At 37.2% G+C, this 14,715-nt stretch overlaps 1 protein-coding gene across 1 annotated transcript in view; it reads right to left on the reverse strand.

Moving 5' to 3' along the window:
* Positions 1–2,466: 2,466 nt before the first annotated feature.
* Positions 2,467–14,715, reverse strand: part of LOC132179680 (copper-transporting ATPase PAA1, chloroplastic) — a gene marked incomplete in the record, with an annotated part of 58,227 nt that continues 45,978 nt past the window's right edge. Inside the window, 4 exon segments of the mRNA XM_059592436.1 lie at positions 2,467–3,270; positions 4,027–4,107; positions 4,709–4,912; positions 11,469–11,709. Of these exon segments, the coding sequence (XP_059448419.1) occupies positions 3,007–3,270; positions 4,027–4,107; positions 4,709–4,912; positions 11,469–11,709 (790 nt within the window).

Below are 14,715 nucleotides of genomic sequence, written 5' to 3' on the forward strand. Positions count from 1 at the left end.
ACCATATTGAATTACTAAAACCCTCAAGTCCAACATCCTCAAGATCATCAAGATTCAAAACTTTGTATCCCTTGTATACATCTAATCCATCCTATGCTCTAATAGATCATTTCCTACAGTCCACAGAGCCAAAAACTCTAATAAATCTAGACTTAATATTTAACAGATCAATTCTTATGGCTCGAAGAGCAACTGCTCTGATACCAACTGTAACGCCTCGAAAATTAATTAACTGATAATTAATTCCACGGTTTGTCTCCCAACCTTATTCCCCTCCGAATAAGACTTAGGGACCTCTACACCTCAAAAACAGAGGATACTAAACATCGGAAACATCAAGATTCTTTAAACATTAATTATTACAGCCAGAGCATCTACTACGGAACATCAAAGTAGCTGAAATCATACTATACATATTATCATTACAAGGGATCTATGCTATACCTTAATATGCAACCATACATCAAACCTCTTAGGTCAACAATATAACTCAACAGTACTAGTTACCATGAGTACTCGCCTAAGCTTGCAATAAGTCTTCAAGCATCTACTGGGTCGAATCCTCCACAAAACCGGATGCTTCGCGGTCTCGATCTTCTGCTAAATTATCTATAACAACATAATTGTATATATGGAGAAAAAAAAGGGAAATAATACAAGGGTAAGTCTGATGACTTAGTGAGTATAAATGCACATGACGTACCTAAGATTAAATGGTGAGCTCGGTTGTTTATAAAGCACATGCTACATTACGAGATAACAGTTTTATCATGGATGTGATATAGATATAAGATTTGTTTATAATTATGAGTAAGAGTAATAGTTCAACCGTATTGTCTACCTGAGATATTACTAATTTATAGTAGGGTTGGCACTATCTCAAGGGACCTGCAATACAACATCGGTGCCCCGAATATTGTACACTACCATACATAACATTAGTGGAACGACCAAGTCCCATCTCAGGTATCCCACACCACTAATGATGTCTGTCCTATAGTGACCATCCAATAGAGAATGACTACGTCTTGGTCACGAAACCATTAGATCCAAAGTCACCACACACACACACACACACACACACACACACACACACACACACATTTGACCATAAAAGTTAACTTGTATAGTAAGCTTAGTCTTTTACATGCATAGTTGTATATGCATCATTGTTATTTTATAAATGAACACACATTTTTACAAAAAAGAGTTCACAGTAGTTCCAAAATGTATTTCAAGAGAGTTGTAAAATATGCATGTTTGATATATATAAAATAGATGTGCAATGCGGAAAAAGTAACAACAAGCATCCATGTGAGTTTGTGTACTCACCTTGGTCGTAAGGTTTTTCCGTAAAATTTCTTTGATGCTTCATAACCTTGAATACTGATAAAAGACCTATTATTAGTTTTAGGGAAAATTACAGTTTACCCTTTCAAAGTTGACATCGTTTTTCAATTTGAACACGAAATTTTCATTTTTTGCAATTCACTCCTCCAAAGTTCCAAATTTTTACAATTTGACCAATTGTATCCAAAACTTTCCATATTGCCTCTAATTTTTATTTTTTATAAAAAAATTAAAAAAATATACGGCCACTCCTTTGGCCATCTGGCCATTTTTACAGCCTCAAATTTATTTATTTTTCATAAAAAATATAAATAAAAAAATAAAAATCAGGAGCAATATGAAAATTTTGAGATAATATTGGTTGAATTGAAAAAAAATTAGAACTTTGTGGAGGTAGATTGCAAAAATTGAAACTTTGGTGTTCAAATTGAAAAACGCCGTCAACTTTAGGGGGGTAAACTGTAATTTTTCCTTAGTTTTAAATCGAACTAAAATGATCTTTGAACATGAAAATAGAGGTTATTGGACGACTTGCCAAAGTGACGTTTCCTGGAACACCTCTGACCATACATCCAGGCTCGTGGCTGTACATTTGCCCAGAAAGCTTGTACGTCCCGTCTGGTGGCCGTACGTCCGCCCAAAAGATTCAGGTAGAACCTCATGTGGTTCAACCGTCCTCCTATCCAATGATTTAGGCGTCGGTCAAGATTAAACGAAATTTTCAAGAAAAAAAAAATCCGAAGTTGAATCTTTCCAAAAAAAAAATAATAATAATAAGAAAATAAAATAATATATTTTCTTCTAAAAATAACAAGGGTATTTTAGATTTTTTTGACAACATTTAATGAAAAATCCTAATAGATAGATAAAATTGAAAAATAAATTCACTAATTGAGAGTTTTTAAAATTTAAAAAATAACTACAAATGTAACGAAAAAGTTCGAGAAAGTTCGAGGGTGTTTAAGTGAAGTTCTCACTAGATTTTAGATTTTATTTTATCTTTTTGCCTGTCTCAATAATCAATGTGATATGAGACTGATTCTCAACTCGTTGGTGATTACTAAGGGAAGAGGAATGGATTTTATACACTAAATAATCAGCTGTTGCATGGGAAAATAACAGAAAAAGAACTTGATTCTCAAAGGAAAAAAAGGAATGGAAAAGTTACCCCATTATGCCAAGCAGATAAATTGGAAACACTCTAAAGTTGTCCTTTTTGTTATCTACTGTTGGCTACAATGCTTTTTAAGTTGCATACAGCCGGACAGTCACAGGTCAACAATTTCAATAATAACATAACTAATTTTTTTTTTTCAATAATCACCGTTAGAGGACCATGTATATATGAAAACCCTCGAAGGCATCGAAAGCACATTATTAGGCATCAATCAGCCAGGATAATTGAGTTGGGTCAAAAGTCAAAAAGCAACAAGCCCTTATTACTTCTAACTCAATATCATCATCTATCAAACAATTTCAATGCTCTTGGACATTGAAATTTGTATTGAAAGAAGCAATGAGGTTACCCCTTTCATTCTTCCACAAAGGGATCTCTTGCAAATGCTCATTTCTTCCATCTTAACCTTTCCTATGCAAATGCTCATTTCAAAGAATCTCTCTCTCTCTCTCCCTTGCTATGCTGCAATATTCTTCTGTTTATCGTCTCTCTCCCCTAGAATCAGAATCATTCTGCTCCATTTTCTCTTTCTGGCCCGCAAGAAGATCAGACTCCGAATGAATCTTGGCATTTGCATATGAACCATACACCTGTTTTTGTTTTGAGGAAAATTTGTATCTCAAAAGCAATGAATTGGTCATCACCCCAATAGAACTCAAGCCCATGAGGGCTCCAGCAATTGATGGAGTCAACATGGTCCCAGTTAATGGCAGCAACATCCCGGCAGCAATTGGAATTCCAACCTGTACAAAAGTACTAATGGCATCAGACCCATTTTTCATCGAAAATTTAGGCAAAAGCTGCATAAGATGACACCACGAAAATCTTATATTCAGTTATATACAAGCCTATAGCGACCTTACAATCTAGCCATTGACTATATATATCTCTTTTAGTTAAACCCTTGAGGCAAATCAAAGCCACATGCTTGTAACAAGACATTTATAAACTGAAAACATGACTACAATTTATAGAATAACAGTAATTTAGACACAGTAGACGCATAAACACAAAATAAAGACTTCACTCATCTAGGTAGTGGGTTGATCCACGTGGACTGGTGGGTCTATTGGTGGTGTTACTAGGCTTATTGGATGCTACTGGATCAAATTTGCCTTATTAGGAAATAAACTTCAAATACGTTCAAGAAGTTGAAAGCAGTATTACCAACTTGAAGTTGGGAAACTAGACCCTTTTAGGCATAAAATATCTGAGGGCTGAAACCCAATATTAGCCTCAGAATCTTCTTTTCAATCATATGGGAAATAAAGTTTCACACCCAACTCCATTATCATCCCATACCATCAAGAGGAAGAAACTGATATTTGCCTTAAATTTCCTTTTAAACGGGCAAAAACCTCCAAACAAAGGCATATGACCTTCTCTTCCTAGGTGCTTATTTCATATGCAGTTTCACTACTGAAACTAATTAGAAGAGAAAACAAATCAAACAAAAAAAAAAAAAAAGAAAGCTATGTTTATATGATGCATAAACTTACAATATTGTAGGCAAAAGCCCACCAGAGATTTTGCTTGACGGTCTTCATGGTTAGCCTGCTGAGCTCCAAAGCATCGAGCAACTGCATGTAGGTGATCTAGGTCAACCAACCAATATAATACGAGATCTCAAATCAACATAGAGGATTGCTCATAAAATGAAATCAGATAAAACTAGTTGACAAACTAGATACATAAACCTAATTGAAGTAAAACAGATGGGAAGGAAAAAAGGCATTACTAGTTGACTATGTTAAGAAAAATTAATGAAGGCATGCTTTCTGAGAGACATGTGCCTTAAGGAAAAGGCATACCAACTCTCAGCCCATCGAATAAAAGGAGACATTTTTTTCATGGGAAGGCACTTTGTTTTGCCTTGGGCCTTTGCGCATTTTGTGCATAGGTGCACCTTCAGTAATATTGGTTATACATCTTCAATTTCTTACTTGTTGCACAGAGAAACAAAGTGATACATTACTGTCGAAGAAAAAAAAACTTAAATTTCAATAATTGAAAATGGCAGTTCCATTTAATGCTGCAAAGAGGACAGATGTCTGAGACCAAAAAAAAAAAAGAAAAAAAAAAGCACAGAAATTGGATTCCTGGCTAATTAGAGAAACTAAATAAGTATCTCCAAATGGAGGGAGTTACGAAGTTAAAAAGAACATGTTGCTTCAAAGATACCTGCGAGAGCCTATTGCCCATCAGCACAATAGAAGACACCTCGCTAGCAGCTCCGACACCCCCACCCATGGCAATTCCAATATCTGATGAAGCCAAGGCAGCAGCATCATTAATTCCATCACCAACCATGGCTACAATGTTCTGACCCTTCTGAAGTTCGGTTATGAACTTCTTCTTTTCATCTGGTTTAACTCCAGATACTACCTGCAGTTGCAACATGTTTATGACATTTTACTACATAAAATCTTTTCTTAATAATATCCGTTGTTGAATGATTTTGGATATTCTACAAGTTAATCACTTTGCGACAATCAAGCCTCACTACAATGGCAGTTCCAGAAAGAAAAAAAGGAAAAAAGATAAAGAAGCTTTAACAAAAAGAAAACCTACACTTACAATACTAAAAGCAAATTGCAAACCAACTGGTTCACTTGTTATAAACCAAATGCAAATGCCCAACTATCTCAAAAATCAGCACTCATGATAATAATAAGAATTGTAACATATTGTTAAAGAATCCAACCCAAGAGCTTAAGCTATAAAGTGCCGAGAGCCAACTAATGCGGTTCCTTAACACCCCCTCTCATCCAGGACTAATGACCCAACCTTATCTGAAACAAAAACAAGTGGCCTGACAACTCAACCAAATCCAAAACAAAGACAAATGAGTCTTTCACACGCAGTCCAAAACAATCATACCAGCCTCTGGTACTGTGTTAAAGTATCCAACTCCAAGGCTTGACCTATTAAGTAGAGAGGCACAACAAACATGTAAACCCATACCAAGTCCCAAAGACAACCATTGTGGGATTCTCTAACCAAAAATACAGGATATATATATATATATATATATATATATATATATATATATATATAAGTAAATCCAATCTAAAAAAGAAGCACAAAGGGGTGCAACCCCAGTACATGGGAAACACTCAATTAAAAAGTACACATATCAAGAAATTCTAAGAAATTAGAGAAACAAAATAATTATAAGCATCCATCCAATCCTAAAGAGGATTGAACATAAAGACTCTTATAAGTTTCGAGCATAGCGTTCTCTCTAAATGCATCACATTAAGCACATTGGAATCGTCTTCCAAACTTCTATATTCAATGTCTTTCAAATTGTCCTCTCCAACAAGCCAACAGCTCCACCACCCATTGAGGAATGACCTACTCTATCCCGAATAGACAGAAGATTGATTGCCACAAGTCTTTGGCTAATTGAATCCACCTCCCAGTCATGCACTGTTATGATAGAAGTGATGTTCCACTATAAAGTGCCATTAGAAAACTGGAAGTGATCTGTCACTAAAGTGTCCTTGAAGCGAGTTATACTGTCAAGGAAAGCTGCCTTCAAAATCTATCCCCACACCACACATGATGCATCCGATCTTAGAAATATCACCTACCTCAAATCTAATAAATTTAGAGAATTCATCCCACACCCATGAATACCACACTCCCCACATGTTGTCATATTAATTTCCACAATCATTCTTCACAGAACCTCTCTTCGTGGCATAAAGCAATAAACCCTTCCCCAAAAGAGCTCAGTTAAAAAGAAGCAAATTTTTAATGCCCAAAGCACCTACGGAAATCAGATTGCAAATCTTTGACAAACTTACTAGATGGAATTTGAAATCACAATGAACTCTGCCCCACAAAAAATCCCGCTGTAGTTTCTCCACAAGATTAGCAAGACCAATAGGGAGGGAGAAGAGGGACAAAAAATAAATTGGAAAATTAGATAAATTGCTTTTAGTCAAAGTAATTCTTTTTCTTTTTTGATAAGTAATAATGCATTAAAAGAGCGCAAATGGGCGCAACCCAAGTACACAGGTAGTATACAAGAGAGCGATTAAGTAGGGGAGAAAGAAGAAGAGAACATAAAGAGAAAATTAGGAAAGTTGATCACTAAAGGAGCAAGCTAGCCTGTAGTTTATGTGAATAAAGTGTACATAAAAAAGTGAATAAGGTCTTCAAGATTGCTCGACACATTCTCGAAGCATCTCGCATTCCTTTCCTTCTAGAGACACCAAAGAAGACAAAGGGGAGCCATCTTCCATACCACAGCACTACTCGTTCCCCCACCCGCCCACCAACTAGCAAACATCTCCTTTACGCTTCTAGGCATAACCCAACACATGTTAAAGCGAGAGACGATAACATCCCACAACTTGCGTGCGACTCCACAATGAAGAAAGAGATGATCCACGGACTCCCCATCCGCCTCACACATACAACATCAATTAATCACAACGATACCTCTCTTCCGAACATTATCCAACGTGAGAGGTTTCCCAAAGGCAGCCGCCCATGCGAAAAACGCCACTCTCAAAGGGGCCTTGGTGCGCCAAATGCTTTTCCATGGAAAGTGGTTAGGTACCTTAAAGGCAAGCATTCTATAGAAAGAGCGTACCTCAAACTTCTCCTTTCTTAAAGGAATCCACCACATCCGGTCCTCCCCTTCCCCCCGAATCGAAGACGAGTACAAGAGCGAGAAGAAAGAGGCTAAGGCCATCTCCTCCCAATCATGAATACTACGGGTGAAAGTAACATTCTAGTGAACCATCCCATTTACACACTCCCGAATATCCGCAATGGAAGCATCCTTATTGCAAGCAATATTAAAAAGACCCGGGAAGGCATTTAGTCAAAGTAATTCTACTACCCTTAGACAAATAAAGTCAGTTTCCTTCCTACTCAATAATACCATCCCAAATTGATTTTTCCATCAAAGAAGCCCCCAACACAAGACCTAGGTACTTCATAGGCGAAGAAGAAATCCTACAATCAAGGATACAAGCCAGGCCTTCAACATCATCCACAACACCAACAAGGACTAACTCTGATTTAGCCAAATTAATTTTCAAACTTGACACAACTTCAAAGTATAAGAACAGACAACACAAATTCCAAAGGTGATCTGGGTTAGCCTCATAGAAGATGAAGGCGTCATCCACAAATAGGAGATGAGACAAAATAAGCTCTCAGGATGTAAACATCCTAGAAGACATCACTCAAATACCTAATATATTATTTTTGATAGGTAATCCAATCTCATTAAGAAGCACAGGCACACCCCTTGTACACGAAAAAAATACAAGAGAAACACCCAATCAAAAAAAAAAAAAAAAAACCCCAAATCAAGAAGTTTTAAGAAATTAGAGAAACGAGAACAGTAGGCAACCATGCAAACATAAAGAGATTTGAGCATAATGGCTTTCAATTCTGTCACCGTCTTCTCACAATCTTAGAAGCTTCAACCATTCCATTCAAATACCTAATATATTATTCATGGCTTTAACAATGTATTCAGAGACTCTAGTAGTAACAATCTTAGTGAAAGCACTTATCAAAAAATAAAAAAATCTTAGTGAAAGCTAACACAACAAAGAAGCCAATTTACTAGGCTTTTCCAAAGATATTAAAGATGGGGATAATTTAGGTATTTCCTCTCTAATGACTAATATTGCAAACTAGTAGGCTACTCTTGAATGTGTCAAATCAATATGGCTCTCAAACCCGAGGTCCTGCCATAAGAATAGTTGGATTCTTCCACCTCCCTTGGCAATGGCATGGGCATCTCCTACATTACGCTTAAACAAAAACCCCCTTTAGAGTCCCCTAGTTCTTTGTTTTTGTTTTTTTCTTTTTATACAAGTAATCGACATTGTTATAGGATTTAGGGTTTGCATGAAAAGAGAATAGAAGAAAAGGCTCAATATTCACATAGCATATATATATATATATATATATATATATATATAGTAACTTTGAATACAAAGGCCAAAATACCCATATAACATATTAACCCTAATATTCTCCTCTAACACTCCCCCTCAAGCTAGAGCATATATATCATATAAGCCCAGCTTGGAACAAATAAACTCTAACTTCTTTCTACACAAGGATTTTGTAAACATATTAGCTACCCGATCTCCAGACTTCACGAATGGTGTAAAGATATCAATGTTGAGTATCTTATCTAACAAAGTGACAATCAACCTAATATGCTTGGTTCTTTCAAGAAAGACATAGTTAGATGCAATATGTATAGCAACTTGATTATCACAAAATAACGGGATAGGAGTAGGAGCGGCGAATCCAATCTCCTGGAGAAAATGTTGTAACCATGTCAATTCACTAGCAGAATTAGACATTGCCCTGTATTTTGCCTCAGCATTCAATCGTGCCACCACTGTCTGTTTCTTAAATTTCCAAGTCACCAGATTACCACCCAAGAATGTACACTATCCTGTAGTAGATTGCCTATATGAGGGAGAACCTGCCCAATCTACATTAGTAAACCCTTCTACCCGGAGGTGTCCATTCAGTCTATACAATATCCCAAGGCCAAAAGCTCTTTTCATATATCGAATAATACGAGTAATAGCTTCCTAATGTGAAACTCTAAGAGCCTCCAAGAACTGACGAACAACACTAACTGCACATGAGATGTCTGGCCTAGTAATAGTAAGATAATTCAACTTTCCAACCAAAGGACAATACCTACTAAGGTCTTCAACTAATTCTCCTTCATCCTTTACTAATTTTTGGCTATGATCCATTGGAATGTCAATAGGACGAGCACCTAGGAGACTTGTCTCTTCTAACAAATCAAGTACATATTTTCTTTGAGATAAATTGATACCTGTTTGGGATCCAGCAACTTCAATCCCCAAGAAATATCTTGGTTTTCCCAAATCTTTTTGTATGAAACTTTTGCTGTAAAAACAGTTTCAATCGAGCAATGCCTCTTGAATCATCACCTGTAATCACAATGTTATCTACATATACCACAAGAAGAATGTAGCTTGCACTTGTATGCAAGTGAAATACTGAATGATTTGTCTGACAACGCTGAAGACCAAACTCCATAACTGCCTCAGAGAACTTCCCAAACCATGCCTGTGGAGATTGCTTGAGGCCATACAAAGCCTTTTTTAACTTAACAACTCTGATACTCCCCCTTAGCAACAAACCCAGGTGGTTGCTCCATATAAACTTCCTCATGTAAATCCCCATGTAAAAAGGCATTTTTTGACATCCAACTGAAATAAGGGCCAATTAAGATTAGTAGCCAAAGAATAAGAATATAGACAGAAGAGATTTTGGCAACTGGAGAAAATGTCTCATCATAATCAATAACATATGTCTGGGTATAACCCTTAGCAACCAAACGAGCTTTCAACCATTCAACTGAACCATCAGGATTAAACTTAACCGTGTATACCCATTTGCAACCAACAGTCTTCTTAGCAAGCGGTACTGGAACAAGTTCCCACGTACCATTTTGATGCAAGACCTTCATTTCCAATTCCATAGCTTGCCTCCAGCCAGAGTTAGATAAGGCATCTTGCACCGTCTTTAGGGTGGAAATAGTAGAAAGATGGGAAATAAAGCAAGAATGAGAAGGGGATAAAAAACTAGTGGTTACAAGCTGACTAATAGGATGCTTAGTAGTGCAAGACCGTGTACCTTTCCGTAGGGCAATGGGCAAGGAATCAGATGCAGGTGATAGCGGATCCGAAAACAGGACGGATGATGGTGGGAGTGCAGGAGCTGATGGGCGTAGCTGACGTGTATAAACTTGGAGAGGAGCAGAAGAGCGTGGAGGGAACACGACAGACTCAGAGAGATGGAACAGGCAGCGGAATAGACATGACATTAGGCTCAAGGGTAGACGTTTCGAAAGACGAATCAACATGAAAGTACGAAAGAGACTCAACAAATGTGACATCGGCGCTAGTTAAGTAGCGGCGAAGAACATGATTATAACAACGATATCCCTTTTGAGTTATGGAATAACCAAGGAAGACGCATTTAGTAAAGCGAGGATCAAGTTTATCAAAGCCAGGACCCAAGTTATGAACATAGCAAACACACCCAAAAAACTTTAGTGTAAGGCAAATGGGGGTGAAGAAGAGTATAAGAGCGAATGTGGAGAAGCACCATCTAAGACCGAGGAGGGCATCCGATTAATGAGATAACAAGCAGTGAGAACAACATCACTCCAAAAATGTTTGGGGACATACATATGAAATAAGAGACAGTGTGCAACATCCAATAAATGACGATTCTTGCGTTCAACCACACCATTTTGTTGTGGAGTGTGAGCACACGATGTTTGATGGATAGTGCATTTATCAAACAAATAAGAGGCAAAAAAACTAGATGTGTATTCTTTGGCACAACATTATATCTAACATGACAAATGATCAAGCAGGAAGGTTTTCCAGCTCATCTAACATTAATAGTCATATGGGACAACATTACCTCTAACATGAAAATGATCCAGCAGGAACATTTTCTGGCTCATCTAACAGTTAATAGTGATCAGATTGATTATTCCAGCTAGGGAGCTGTTTTCCTTAATGACTAAGCAATTTTGTGGCCTTTCTTTACTTTTTTTCCTTTCTTTTTATTCGTAGGCACATAAAACTCATGCATATGGGATTGAACCCCAGACCTTTTTGTGGCTAGATAGCATAAAATTCCAACCTTCGCCTTAATATGATGCAATCTCATTATATTTCCTTAATTATTGCTCCCATGTGTCATTTATCGCTTTGAGTGATGTCTTCTCATAATAAGGTATCTTCTCATAATAAGGCTCACCAATCCGCCTCCATCTAGACAATGAAACCAACATTCATCCTAACAGGTAGAAGTTAGTGCTAGAATCTCAACCTCTACACTGTGTTACTCAGTCGTGGAATGTTGTTAAGATGGAAAACTGAATAATTCTTACCTTTTCTTTTGGAATACCAATAACAGATGCAACATATTCGGCAGTACTTCTCTTGTCCCCAGACAGCATGTATGTGTTAATTCCCTGCCTAGACAAAGATTCAACCACGAATCCAGCATCTTCCCTGATTTGATCCTCAAAATAAATAAGACCAACCAGAGAGTTATCTACTCCAACAAATACGTAGGACTGATTCTTAGGCTCCTCCACTTCTTGAAATGGATTCTCATTAGCTCCTTGCCTGCAGAAGACAAAATATTACATGTGATTCAAACTAAAAAAAAAAAAAAAAAAAAAAACAAAAAAAAAAAATAAACAAAAGAAGAATGTCTAAGACCCATGATTACAAATCATTACTAGTTTCCTTAAAGTATTCTAATCGTTAACCATGCTGCTTTGGGTGTGAGTCTGTTTCTCTCTCTATATATACACATAAGATACCAAGGATGACAAAGTTAAGTTGATTCCATATCTCATATCATGTTCTTGTGGCAACATGTAGATCATGATCATCGCTAATAGCATCTTCATTGTAATTATCATATTCTAGAGTTTGGGCACACATTTCTTTTATAAGTAAAACCAAATTCATTAAAAGCACAAGGGGTGCAACCTAAGTACATATAACGTATACAAAGAAGAACACCCAAATTAGATGAAGAACAATGAAAAAGAGCATAAACATCTACAAAGTTAGAAATATTGGCAGGGGTGTTAATAGAGATCCACTCAAAGAGTGATTTAAGAAAACCAAGTTGTAGCTCCAAACTCATCTTCTCACAATCTTTGAAACTTCAAGCATTTCTTTATCTCCAAATGCACCACATCAAGCAAAAGGGGTTTCCATTCCACACAATGTTTAAATCAGTCCAACAAAATCTTCACCCCATAAGAAATCCCTCTTTAATTTTTCCAACCAATTAGCAACACTTACAAGGATTAAAAAAAAAAAAGAAAAAAAAAAAGAAAAAAAAAAAAAGAAAAAAAAAAGGGTAATCGGTGAGAAAGTTGGAAAGCATGCTCTTTGATCAAGGTTAACCAAACACTCTTAGATAAATAGATTCTTTTCCAACCCACTAATCTTCTCTCCATTTTCTCAATAATTGTATCCAAAATAAATTTGGCCTTGAAAGGAGCACCCAGAGGGGGCCCAAATATTTCAGGGGCAAAGATGAAATCCTACAACCAAGAATACAAACCAAGCCATTCACATTCAGGCTCAGCACAATACCAACTAGGACCAATTCAGATTTAGCCAAATTGATCTTCAGTCCAGAAGCAACTTAAAAACAAAGGAGAACACATCTTTGGTATCGACAATTATCTGGTGCAGCCCCAGAGGAAGATAAGGAAATCGTCCGCATATAGAAGATGAACAGATTGATAATGAGTCATCATTCCTAGCCCCCATCGAAAAATATGTGTTAGAGGGATTTAGGGTTTGCATGTAAAGAGAAGAAAGAAGAGGCTCTGTTGTTTTTCACGTAGCCTTCTCCTCTCATACTTCATATATATATATATATATCTAATGTAACATTGAGTACAAAGACCAAAATACCCCATATAATATATTAACCCTAATATGCTCATCTAACACTCCCCCTCAAGCTGGAGCATATATATCATATAAGCCCAGCTTGGAACAAATAAACTCTAACTTCTTTCGACACAAAGACTTTGTAAACATATCAGCTAGTTGATCTCCAGACTTCACAAATGGTGTAGATATATCTCTGCTGAGTATCTTATCTCGAACAAAGTGACAATCGACCTCAATATGCTTAGTTCTTTCATGAAAAACAGAGTTAGATGCAATATGTATAGCGGCTTGATTGTCACAAAATAATGGGATAGGAGTAGGAGCAGTGAATCCAATCTCCTGTAGGAAATGTTGTAACCACGTCAATTCACTAGCAGTATTAGACATTGCCCTGTATTTTGCCTCAGCACTCGACCGTGCCACCACCGTTTGTTTCTTACTTTTCCAAGTCACCAAATTACCACCCAAGAATGTGCAATACCCTGTAGTAGATCGCCTATCTGGGAGGAAACCTGCCCAATCTGCATTAGTAAACCCTTCTACCCGGAGGTGTCCATTCGGTCTATACAATATCCCAAGGCTAGGAGCTCCTTTCAAATATCGAATAATACGAGTAACAGCTTCCCAATGTAAAACTCTAGGAGCCTCCAAGAATTGACTAACAACACCAACTGCATATGAAATGTCTGGCCTAGTAATAGTGAGATAATTCAACTTTCCAACCAAACGATGATACCTACTAGGATCTTCAAATAATTCTCCTTCATCTTTTACTAATTTCTGATTAGGATCCATTGGAGTGTCAACAGGACGAGCACCCAGGAGACCTGTCTCTTCTAACAAATCAAGTGCATATTTTCTTTGAGATAAATTGATACCCTTTCGGGATCTAGCAACTTCAATCCCCAAGAAATATCTGAGTTTTCCCAAATCTTTAGTATGAAACTTCTGCTGTAAAAACAGTTTCAATCGAGCGATACCTCTTGAATCATCACCTGTAATCACAATGTCATCCACATATACCACAAGAAGAATGTAGCCTGCATTTGTATGCAAGTGAAATACTGAATGATCTGTCTGACAACGCTGAAGACCAAACTCCATAACGGCCTCAGAGAACTTCCCAAACCATGCCCGTGGAGATTGCTTGAGACCATACAAAGCCTTTTTTAACTTACAAACACAACTCCGATACTCCCCCTGAGCAACAAACCCAGGTGGTTGCTCCATATAAACTTCCTCATGTAAATCCCCATGTAAAAAGGCATTTTTGACGTCCAACTGAAATAAGGGCCAATTAAGATTAGCAGCCAAAGAAATAAGAATACGAACGGAAGAGATTTTGGCAACTGGAGAAAACGTCTCATCATAATCAATACCATATGTCTGTGTATAACCCTTAGCAACCAAACGAGCTTTCAACCGTTCAACAGAACCATCAGGATTAAACTTAACCGTGTATACCCATTTGCAACCAACAGTCTTCTTAGCAGGGGGTAATGGAACAAGTTCCCACGTACCATTTTGATGTAAGGCCTTCATTTCCAATTCCATAGCTTGCCTCCAACCAGAGTCAGATAAGGCATCCTGCACTGTCTTTGGGGTGGAAACAGTGGAAAGATGGGAAATAAAGCAAAAATGGGAAGGAGATAAAGAACTAGTGGATACAAACTGACTGATAGGATGTTTAGTAGTGCAAGAACGTGT

This window comes from Corylus avellana, chromosome ca4 (genome assembly GCF_901000735.1).
Source record: "Corylus avellana chromosome ca4, CavTom2PMs-1.0".
In the NCBI taxonomy this organism is placed as follows: domain Eukaryota; kingdom Viridiplantae; phylum Streptophyta; class Magnoliopsida; order Fagales; family Betulaceae; genus Corylus; species Corylus avellana.